At 39.5% G+C, this 11,106-nt stretch overlaps 2 protein-coding genes across 6 annotated transcripts; one reads left to right on the top strand and one right to left on the bottom strand.

Moving 5' to 3' along the window:
* Nucleotides 1-1,603: 1,603 nt before the first annotated feature.
* Nucleotides 1,604-7,661, bottom strand: thg1l (tRNA-histidine guanylyltransferase 1-like). 4 transcript variants are annotated; one of them, XM_067598821.1, is made up of 8 exons: nt 7,036-7,068; nt 6,790-6,848; nt 6,358-6,561; nt 6,077-6,253; nt 5,833-6,002; nt 5,631-5,719; nt 3,501-3,608; nt 1,604-2,038 (listed from the first exon to the last, which is right to left on the bottom strand). In XM_067598821.1, the coding sequence occupies exons 3-8, from the start codon at nt 6,549-6,551 to the stop codon at nt 1,877-1,879; spliced, it is 900 nt and encodes a 299-aa protein (XP_067454922.1). In that variant the 5' UTR covers nt 6,552-6,561; nt 6,790-6,848; nt 7,036-7,068; the 3' UTR covers nt 1,604-1,876. The 4 variants fall into 4 exon arrangements, with proteins under 4 accessions (XP_067454922.1, XP_067454920.1, XP_067454921.1 ...); XM_067598819.1 differs by lacking the exon at nt 7,036-7,068 and adding an exon at nt 6,948-6,983; XM_067598820.1 differs by lacking the exons at nt 6,790-6,848; nt 7,036-7,068 and adding an exon at nt 7,566-7,661.
* lsm11 (LSM11, U7 small nuclear RNA associated) lies at nt 7,382-10,878 on the top strand. 2 transcript variants are annotated; one of them, XM_067598815.1, is made up of 4 exons: nt 7,382-7,961; nt 9,267-9,406; nt 9,546-9,629; nt 10,278-10,878. In XM_067598815.1, the coding sequence occupies exons 1-4, from the start codon at nt 7,508-7,510 to the stop codon at nt 10,623-10,625; spliced, it is 1,026 nt and encodes a 341-aa protein (XP_067454916.1). In that variant the 5' UTR covers nt 7,382-7,507; the 3' UTR covers nt 10,626-10,878. The 2 variants fall into 2 exon arrangements, with proteins under 2 accessions (XP_067454916.1, XP_067454917.1); XM_067598816.1 differs by lacking the exon at nt 10,278-10,878 and adding an exon at nt 9,775-10,263.
* Nucleotides 10,879-11,106: the final 228 nt, after the last annotated feature.

Below are 11,106 nucleotides of genomic sequence, written 5' to 3'. Positions count from 1 at the left end.
CGGCATAACCCTGATGACATCATTATTATTTTCTCAAGATTTTGCAACATGGGTGGTGAAACTTCAATCTGATCGGATACTATAGCCAGAGTCACAAATTTCATCACTACTATCACTATTAATACTTTTAATTATTATTAAAATGTGCTAATATTCAATTATGTAAAGGAGAGCCATACATGATTTCCAAGTTGAATATGCATCATTAATAGGATAACTATGAAGACTTTTTCTTTTCAACTGTGTGTTTTTCTTGTTTCTAATTTTTAATCACATGGAGGTTAAAACACAACAATTTTAGTGGTAAATGACAAATACAGTATGATTATTGTGTGATTTTTAAAGCTACCGAGCTGACTGCAGAAGATGATGACTGCAACCTGATCTAACCTGAGACGACGGATCCATTAATTTGTATAAATCCTATTGACACTAGTGTCAGTACACCAAACAGTGTTGGTAGCATCAGTACTTAAGGAATCATCCCAGCCATTCCTGCCTGACAAAGCTTCCACTTAGCTTTCAAATGACAATTTCACTGTGGCTGTATAGAATATTACCAACATGTTTGGACCTGTAGCCTTTAACGTAAACATATAGTCTTTAAATTACTCAACCACTTGCCTACACATGTTCTGTTTTCTAATATTATGTCAGGTCACTAAATGTGTTGAGCTTGGCTTTGACCCAACTGAGAACACAGCTGGTTTCTGTCATTTAGAAAAGAGCGACTTCTACTGTATGTCTTTATTTATATCGACATACCGAACTTAAGCAGTGTGTAAAATAGGTCTAAATAAAAAATAAAAACAGCCTCTATGAATGAATGTGGTCCCAAATATGAATGAAAGAGTTGAATATTGGTTACATAAAATACAGTTACAGTAGCAACATACTTTTAACAAGGTCACCAAACCAAAAATACAGCTCTAATACCTGACAGTAACCGAAGCTACTACAGTAACAAAATACAGTTGGCTTCTACCACTTCAAGCTTCCAGCAGCCATTCATACTGAGCCGGTCATTTATAAGTGTGATGATAAATATGCCACAGAGCACATGTCAGAGAGATAGAGTGTACAGGGGGTGTGTGAGGTATTCTTAGCACTGATGACAGTGCAAGCCGATGAATCCATTCACATCTCTAAATGGTGTTCTGGCTGCAAGACAAGGCCGCCCGCTGCTGCAGAAGGTATTAGTTTCTGCATTACTCTGCTTGTTTCGACCTCACATTTCTTATTACTAGCTGTTAGTGATACTGAACACTTTGTAGATATGCTCAAACGTAAGGAACACACAAATGAAAACCCCCCAAGCACAAAGAGTGTCGGTCCAAGAAGAATCATGTTATATATACTGAAAAATCAATGATGGTAGTATTCTAAATGCCATTCATGATATCAAATGAGGATGTAATTTTAGCAAGCAACCTTAGAGGAGGCAGACGCACTATATGAGTGCAGATGTCAGTGTGAACTAGCAGTATTTCTAAATACCGACACCGTTCATGTCTTCAATGCTACAAAAAAAATAACGAAAGTCATCTCATTCCCCTTGAACATGACAAACATCACCATGTAGCTTAAACAGAAAACTTCCCACTTTAAAGGAAGATTATGATAGAAGTTTAATACATGAAGAGAGTATGTGTTCCAGCTGTGAAAGAGCAATGATACAAAGTCAATCATCAAAGGCTTGAATCTCAGAAAACAGACAAAAGTTTCAAGGGTATTAAGCGTCCTGGGTAACATCATCTACATCAGTCAGTATCAAGCTGTGTCTGTCCATCTAGAGTCACTGCTTGAATGGGTCCACGTTAATGGTTCCAGCCAGACTCAGTTCAGTATTAAATCTCCTACCGCAGGGGAGGAACTGTTAGCTGTTGTCGTCCTCAAGGATGTCTGGGTGTTCCTCCCAGAATTGTTCTCCTATAATGTCGCAGTGATATGCCTGCACCCTCCTCCTGCTGCGTGTCACATGCACGTCCTTCTCCTCTTCATTTGGTAGCTTTAAGCGTTTAGTGACGGTTTCGTCTCGCTGGAAACAAAGATTGAGGAATATGATGAGAACAGTTAAAGGTAAAAAAAAGTCTTGCTGTTGAAACAAGACAAAGAGTCTACAGCCAAGCTAGCGGCTCTGTGAAGCTAGCGTGGCTTCGACCTGAATCAGAACGCTGATATGTTCACAATGGGAATTCGAAAATGCTGATGTATTGCATTTATAATGTTTACCACGTTCACTGTCTTAGTTTAGCATGTTAGCATTCTAGACGAAAAGTCGGGCGATCATCGACATTATTACAAATCACCATGAGGATGAATTTGTGTACCAACTTTTACAGCAAGCCATTAACAGTTGTCGAGATATTTCACTCAAAACCACAAATGTCAACCTCAAGGTGGCGCTAGATGAAATGCCAGGGGATGAGGGTTCATCGTCCGAGAGCCATGAATGTCTGTACAAAATTCTATGCCAAACCATCGGGTAGATATAGAGATGTTTCATTGAATAAATGAAAACATTGACTTGCTGGTGTTGAGACATCACCAAAGTCATTAGGATTTGTCCTCTGGGAACCATGAATGTCTAAAATGTCATAGCGGTCCATCCAACAGTTGCTGAGATATTTCAGTCCGGATCAAAGAGGTGGACTGGCCCACTGATAGACGCTGCCATTCTTGGAGCCATGCCACTAGCATGAATAACACTCTGCAGGGAGAGTCAAATAATCCTTTATACTTTAACGCTGACACATTTCCACAGCATATAATATGCTTTTAGACCTGCGAGGCAGCTGTTTATTTAGTTTCCCTTAATTTCACTGCGGTATCTAGATCTACTAATAAACACTTGAAAGTTGCTTAAGATATGTAAAGCAACATGTGCACATTTTCTAATTGCATTACAAGCTGGACTGTTTTGAAAAGTCTCAAGAACTGAGATTTGAAAAGCAGCTGCAAAATGATTTCCTGTCAATGCAGTGCTTTTCGGCAGCCGACTATCAATTCTCAGATACTGAAGTGTCCTTGAATGCAGCGTTTTAATAAGTGGTGCCTGCCAGCAAGTGGACCATGTGACAATGATGTAACTTTGACCAAAAAAATAAAGACAGATACATTTTTATAGTCAGGAATATCAAAGTGGTTAATAAGCATAAACATGCAAGAACAACATGAGAAATTTCTGCTTCTCAAAACTCCAACGGTCATTGTCAGCTAAAAGTGCAAACTGCACAGAGAGAGACAATTCCTCCACAAATAGAAGCCCCAGTTCCAGATGACCCCTGTACATCTGTACATACTGAATCCTACATGTTTAGACACAAAGACGTGGTGGGGAGATGTAAGAACTCACTGGCTAAAGCAGAGGTAGATGGGACAGGTGAGGTGGAAGTGGGTGCAGGGTGAAGGAATTTAAAACCCATCGTCACATACTGAAATTCAACTATGTCCTACAGAGCAGGAGTTACTTGTGGTCTCAACCATTTTGAACAGCTTACTTTTTCCCAGATGAGAGTGGTGCCTTTCCTGTGAAGGGAAGATTCATTGTTGTAGTTGATGTCAAACTCTGAGAACAGGATCTCGTTTTTGTCCGCAGCTAGTGTTCCCTGAAAGAGGACATGACCGGGTTAAGACAAAAAACCCCAAATAAAAAAATGTGCACAGATGTGATGCATCACTTAGTTGAAGAGTACAACTTCCTAAAAGTGACATCATACGCGCCTTCAACTAAACCATGATCTCACCGCCCAATGTTTTCATTATAGCTGCGGTGTTCAACTCTGAAATAGAATTAGAGAAAATCCCCTGCTGCAAATACACTTCTTCTCTGTCCGCTTTGATTTCAAAGAAATGTCTGAAGTGAAGAAGAAAGAAACTAGGAACTAAGACACATTGACTGGCTGTGAATAACTTATGTTGCCCGGCCAGAATGAACATTTCAAATAACTCATCAGCTGTTGTCACCTCACTGTAGTTTCGCTTCAAGCTCACTGGAGAATGAATAAACTTCCTGAGAACAGCTGTGTTGGTGGATTTCAGCTGCCACAAGTGATGACAGAGCTTGTGTTCAATTAGATGGATTACTTCCTTTTATATTTCTACTGTAGTTATGAGCATTACATTTCTCATTTGCAAACCACCAAATGTGTACATCTTCAATATCCTTAAAAAACAGTTATGTTATAAAAACTTCTGAAGCAGCTGAAATCCAACATTAATTTAAATTGGAACATGGATGAGAAAGCTGTACTTAACTTTTTACTTTCATTATCACTTAATCTACTGATTATTTCTCCATTAAGCAATTATTTGTTTAGTCTTACAAAATGTCAAAATTAATGAGAAGTATCTCATCAGAATGTTCTGTGTTGAAATTGATTATTATGTTTTTTCCAAAAGTCAAAAAAGACAAAGAGCTCATTTATAATAATATAAAATGGAGAAAGATATTCACAGTTTTAAACTGGGAAGTCTTTGGTCATTTTAGTTGACAAATGGCAGAAGTGATTACTTATTAACCCTTTTAAAACTACGGGGATCACCGTTGACACTGCGGCGCATGTGTATTTCAAATTACCGTAACTCCTCGCTACTTCGTGCAATTTTAATCATTCAAATGTTCAATCTGCACTTTTCAAGAATTAATAAAAAGAAAGTTGAAGAAAATTCAATTCCGTTTTTGTCCTTTTCTTCGTATAACACACAGTTTTAGGTATTTAATTACATAAGAATGGTAAATAATTGACAGATTTTGAAAGTTCTACTTCTCCTGGAAAAAGGGTGTAAATTATTTACACATAGGGCATTTTTTGACACAATTATTGACAAATATAGACCAAAAAGACCAGGCGTTTTAATAAATATATCTATTATTATGGTGCTAAAAGGGTTAATATTGACATGCAGTAATTTCCTGTCAACTGACTGACTGACTAATCAACTCATTGCTTCAACAGTAATAGATATCAGAAATTAATAATATGTTTGGAAAAGCTGACATACTGTATCTTTTCAGGAGCAAGATTTCAATTTTCAATAAGAAATGGCGATCGATTATTTTATGTAGGTCAGTTGGATAACACAAACTTGTGATCATTTACAGCTCAGTACTTAAACCAAAACTATGAGTGTTAGCTAGAGAGCAGAAGTTTCATTGTTGCATTTTGTATTGTACTGCATTGTCTTTAACCAGTATGTACTCTATCCATCTTGATTCTGGGTCTACATGCTTTTCAAATGGCTTTAGTACTTAGTAACTGGAATCAGATGAATTATGGAACTTAATGTGTTTAGGAAATGCTTTTTGGACAAAACGTAGGATGATCATGAGTCAGCCCACAGACAACATTGTACATCTTTGGATACTGTGTGGAGGACCTTGTGTATATCTGCTGTTTACTGACAGTGACAATGTTATATATGTGTGTATGTTATGTATAACCTCTAAACATTTACGTGTCTCCTCCATGTTTTTTTTTCTTGTTGTCTGTTATTTGTAGAAAATTAACAGGAATAAAGAAGTAGCAGTATTCCCCTTTAACATTATAACATACTTATACAAACACATGCATTGATGTCCATGTACACAACCACACATTAATGAACTGTGCAGTGTGTTGACTGCTCACCTTTAAGCGATCCTCTGCCTGGACTGTGGTGAGTCCTCCTCTCTGTACTAAAGTCCAAAACACTGTGTTGTACATATTATTTATGTGACCTGAAAGAGACAAAAACATCTGTACAGCCTGACATCTGTATGTAGTTTGATGAGCCAGTGTGATGAGAGAACTCAAAGATCTGTTAAACAGTCGTGGTACTCTGTGTACTTACAGTCTGCTTGCCTCCAGCTGAGGTAGTCTTTGAGGTTGCGGTTGCTAGGATACAGGACCACACGTCCATCAAAGCCAGGGGGATAGAGGAGAGGCTGCTCCCCGAAAAACTCCTTCCAGTAAAACACATATGAAGAGGAGAACTGGGACGCCACATGAGTCATGAGCTTACTGCAAGAGAGGGAGAAATAAAGTCAGACAAAGGTAGAAATATGATGCATGAGAATAACGTTGCTCCACAGTACCTGGCTCTCCTCTTGAACCAGGTGGACGTCCTCTTGAAAACAAAACTGAATTCATCACTTTGACCGTAAGCAATGACAATATCCTCTAGTTCCTCCATGACTGAGTGCGCACTGCGGCTCATCAGTCCCAGGGCTCTGTCATCATTGGGCTTTGTGAACTTGTGCTGCTCTGCAAACCTGACACAAAATGCAAGAAGAGATTCAAACTATGTATCAACCTCCACGTAACCACTCATATATTCACACAGAGGACAGATGTGTAGCTTTAAATGGAGACTCACTTGTGGAAGTTGCGCCCATCCAGCCTCACAACAATGTAGCAGTTTCTTAAACAGGTGTCATCAGTTTCAAAGTTGCGGACATACTCAAACTTGCTCTTGGCCATGTTACTGGGGCAGGTAAATAGACGAGCCAAGGGTCTGACGATGCAAGAACCGACACCTCCACGAATACTGAAGACCTTTCCAACCAGCATGAGGGAGCTCCTGCAACAAACAAACGCATGATGGTCACTCCTGCACCACAAAGCAACCTAAAGTCAGGAGGAATGGAATATTTTCGGCTAAAACAGGATCACAGCAACATTATTTTGACATCGAAGCAACTTAAAAAGAAATCCCACTGACTATTACTGCTATCATTATGGAATATTTAGTGATACATGTTAAGCTGTCCTATTATTAGCTGACTAACCAACGTTAATAATTACTTACACTTGGATGCCATGTGTGATGTTAGTCCTTAGTAACCAGCATAGTTGCTTTTTGGAAACCTGCTTACATGCGGTTATATGAAGCTATTTTAGTAGATGCACAAACATCAATATTGGGTGTAATAAGGTATTAAAGCAATGTTATCACTTGTAATCTACATTTATTCTTTACAGATGGTCATCTCACACACGTTGGGTTATATACAGTCCGACACTGATTTTTTTTCGTAGTGCAAACACTACCTACCAAGAAACGTTCCGGGGCACGAGCCTGAAAATAATGAACAGAAACACACGGCTAATTATTTTCATTTGCTTCTAAAAAGAATTCACTATTATAGATTGATTTATTCTTGTGCTTCTGCGTGAGATAATCTATGACAGAAGGCATATTTTTAGTAAAAGCTGTCAATTATCAGTTGTGCTCTAGCTCCATCGTGTGGTACTAGGGAGAGCGTGCAAAGGTCTCCTGCCGAACAGCATCATGTGGGATTTGTAGTCCAGTCCTTTAAAGGTCTTTAATGGGGGGTTATTGTCGAGTTTTTGGATTTGTAAATAAGTGAGCCACTATTATAATTTCAGATATGAACTATTCAGATCTTTAAATCTAATTAAATTCTTCCACAAGCAAGATGGGATGACGGTTGACCATGTGAGACGTCAGCAACTTTCCCAGGATACTTTGCTTCATCGTGCGTCCTTCTGCGGCTGTTTCAAACATGGAGGAGAGTGAGAGGGACAGAAAAAGCGTAAAGCCAGACAGTAAAGAAACGGTACCTGCAACCACTTCAGTACCGCAGCATGAGCCGGACTCAGCCAGTACAACTGGGGGCGATGACGCAGATAAAACAGACGTCTGCTCCGAAAACTTTGACCCACTTTTGGCCTTGTACTCTCCTACCGTCACACTTCCTTTTCCCAACATCAAATGCTTCAACAACGTCGCCGAGTACGAGAGCTTTCTGAAGGGCGGTCGGGGCAGAGCCAAGCCGGAGAATGTGGAGAAAAAGCGGCTGAAGGCGATGAAAGGGGTGGCTGACCCGGAACGTATCGAGAGGCTGAAGAAGCTGATGGTGAACAACCCGGTGCCCGATGCAGAGGAGGGGGAGAGCAGCGGCACTCCGCGGCGGAGGAAGCAGAAGATCCAGAAAAATGTGCTGACGAGGATGCCCCGTAGGTTCAATACCCATCAGCACTGCTTGGCATGGTGCAGCCTAGCTGTGTTGTGTTGTAGTGTCATGACGCGGGCTGATATTGTCATATCGTTTTTTAGAGTATGTGGGGTTAGTTTGGTACATGGTGTTATGTGGCACCTCCCACTCGATAGACTAAAAGCATGTCACGTGAACGACGCTAAGGGGGAAGTTAAGGGAAACATAAATAATCATATTTGTTGGCCGATTCGCCGTTTTTCAAGATTCAAGATTCAGGATTTTTATACAGAATAAACAGAAGAATCGAGAAAACGTTTCTCAGTATCCCGCGGTGGCAACATTTAAGTAAGACAAGTAAGACAATAAAGTGCACAACAAATAGACATATACTAAAATAAAGACCATACTATAATAAATAAAATTGAAAAAAAAAATATATATTGTCCTGTATAGTGCAAATAGTGCAGCAGCATGATATTGTGCAGTAGTAGTTTTCAGCACTTACACTTATGAGTGTTAGACATTGTAGCAAAAGCCTTAACACTGTTTAACCACTCTTTCAGGTTTGAGAAATCTTTATTTTACTTGTGAAAACAGAAAAAATGGCGATTTCACTGTTTTTCCCTTTCCACATCACATTAGATCAGGTCCAGATCAAAACCCACTCTACCTAGACCTGTCAAATCTGGACTAGATTAACAAGAGCCCCCAGAGCGTCACAGTTTCAGATTTGTGAAACCTTAATTTTATTTGTGAAAACTGAAAACCTTTTTCCCATCCATACCACATTAGACCAGGTCCAGATCAAAAGCTATTATACTTAGACTTGTCAAATCTGGATTAGATTATTGTTATTAACTTTTGACAGGTTTTTGATCTGGTCTAATGCGGTCTGGATGGGGAAAAAATTTGTGAAATCTCCCTTTTTTGCAATATAAAGGTTTTGAATCTGAAAGTGGGTTTAAACTGCGTTATAGGTTTTACTATGATGTCTAACACTTTTTCACAAGTGTCACACGTCACACTAAAATCTCCCACAGGTGTTCTTTTGGGTTTAGATTCACATCATTTTCAAACTCATGAAACCATTGAGTGAGCCCAACAACCTTATTTGTTGTTTCCTCATTTATTCAAGTTTTCCCTTTTATTTGTTACCAGTCTGAATATCTCTCAAAAGAAAGTAAACTTTGCGACTAAATACATCGGACATTTTGCATAATTGTCATTTTATTTGCCAGAAATATTACTTTAATTCAGCTGAATTCCTTCCTCAATTTATTAGTTGTCGAGACTGTTGTGTAACCTGTTTGTTATGTGTCTCCAGTATGCAAAGGCAGTCCTCTGGGTGAACTGCACCGATGCGTTGAGGAGAGGATAAGGGTCAAAGTTCACATCAGGACCTTCAAAGGGTTGAGGGGCGTGTGCTCTGGCTTCGTCGTGGCCTTCGACAAGTTCTGGAACATGGTGAGCTCTTGTTTTCCCGTCGTATTCTTATTTCACAGCTGCCACATGTTGAATCTGAAATAAGCAAAACAACATGCTTGTAACCATGAATTTGTTTTTTGTTGGAATCTCACATTCCTTTTTTCTTCCTCTTTGTCAGGCGATGGTGGACGTAGATGAGATGTACAGAGACCCTCTTCTCGGAGAGGCGTTCTACCACGAGAAAGCCCTCACCATTTCACGGGTATGCACTAGTTGTTATTGTATATCTGAGTGAAATATATTTCCTTCTGACTAATAGTTAAAGTTATAATCCTTAAGAATTCAATCTTTATTGATTTAATGACGTGTGGTTACCATGTTAACAGCAGGATGGTTTAATAATACAGATCCCAGAGTTCTGTGGGCAGCAAACGCTGAGCAGCTTCTTCACAGCTTCGACAGAAGAGCAACTATTTACAGAGCAGCCAAACAATCTCACGTCAACATTCTGCCTTTTCCCATCATGCCATGAGCAACTGCAATCTGATTTCACGCTGCACACAGCACGAGTAGATTTCCACACAACAGCAGGGCACAGTAAATATGGTTACCTTGCTGAGCAGATGCTTTTTAGATGAACAATCGCTGTTCAATCCAGTTTCCTGTGACTGCTTCACAGTAAAATATATCGGTAGGTAATATGGATCCAACGTGAGAATGGCAGACCCCACCGGTGTCAGTTACAGCTACTATATAGAGAGATAAAAGAATGTATATTTGTTGAATTTGCTGAAAAAATGCTGACCATAAATATAAAACCAGGGTTTGATTTTATGAAAATCTTAAAGATAAGTACTGTAAGCTCTACATTTTATCCACAAATATTAATGTGACTGAAATCTTTGCACAGCTCTTTGAGAAGCTAAAGCTCCAGGAAAGCTCAGGAGGTGATGAGCCAGCAAAACAGCACAAAGCCCAGGGAAAAACCGACAAGCATCAGCCCGCAAACCCAATCATGACTCCAAAAAGCCTGTCTGCTCACCTTACCAGCAAGAGAGGAGACAGCAGGACGGAGTCCAAGCTGTCACAAGATGCTAAAACCAAACAGGACAAACATGAAATCTCGATGAAGGCTCAGGGTCCAGAGACCTGTCAGAAGAAAGACTCCAAGACATACGGCAAGGTCCACACACGCCACATCAACCAACTTTTCATCCGGGGTGAGAACGTTATCCTGGTTAACCCACAGCCTCTCTGATGTATTCTGTTTGATATTTACAGCATCTTATTTTCAAGGAAGATGTAACAAAACCACAGTCAGCTCAGTTTTATTTTACACTGAACATCTGTAATAATAGATGTGAAACTCTGTAGATGAACTGCCAGAGAGAGCTCTGATTTAATTACGTTCGTAAGAATCAAACCAGGAGTACTGTTATATCATATTGATATGGAAGTTTTTCTCAATTATTTTGATATCAGGGAATAAAAGCTTCTCTGTACTAATTTTAGTAATTTCTTGTCTTGATTTCTTTTTTTCTGTCAGCCACTAAAGCACATTTATTTTGTCACTGCTGTGCCACCGTGTCTGTGTTTTGCTTAATAACCAGCAGGTGGCACTAACACATTAGTGCCATCTGCAAGGCCATTGTCATCTCAAAGAGCTTGTCCCTTTATGTTGCTTTTCCCCGTTAGTTTGAACGGGAATGACAGCGCAGTCTCAGCGGACTTCATAAATG

The sequence above is a fragment of the Thunnus thynnus genome, chromosome 9, assembly GCF_963924715.1.
Source record: "Thunnus thynnus chromosome 9, fThuThy2.1, whole genome shotgun sequence".
NCBI classification, from domain to species: Eukaryota; Metazoa; Chordata; class Actinopteri; order Scombriformes; family Scombridae; genus Thunnus; species Thunnus thynnus.
The sequence above is the reverse complement of the archived record's forward strand: the minus strand, read 5'-3'. Positions and strand labels throughout refer to the sequence as shown.

Bases quoted from the DNA above. Each gene is read 5' to 3' on its own strand.
- thg1l (XM_067598817.1), bottom strand. From the start codon at position 7,100: ATGAAAATAATTAGCCGTGTGTTTCTGTTCATTATTTTCAGGCTCGTG. The intron at 5,720-5,832 runs GTAAGTACACAG...TGTCTCTTTCAG, and splicing joins CAGCTGGAGGCAAGCAGACT to GTCACATAAATAATATGTAC. The intron at 3,609-5,630 runs GTGAGCAGTCAA...GTCCTCTTTCAG, and splicing joins AGGCAGAGGATCGCTTAAAG to GGAACACTAGCTGCGGACAA.
- lsm11 (XM_067598815.1), top strand. From the start codon at position 7,508: ATGGAGGAGAGTGAGAGGGACAGAAAAAGCGTAAAGCCAGACAGTAAA. The intron at 7,962-9,266 runs GTAGGTTCAATA...ATGTGTCTCCAG, and splicing joins TGTGCTGACGAGGATGCCCC to TATGCAAAGGCAGTCCTCTG. The intron at 9,407-9,545 runs GTGAGCTCTTGT...CCTCTTTGTCAG, and splicing joins TCGACAAGTTCTGGAACATG to GCGATGGTGGACGTAGATGA.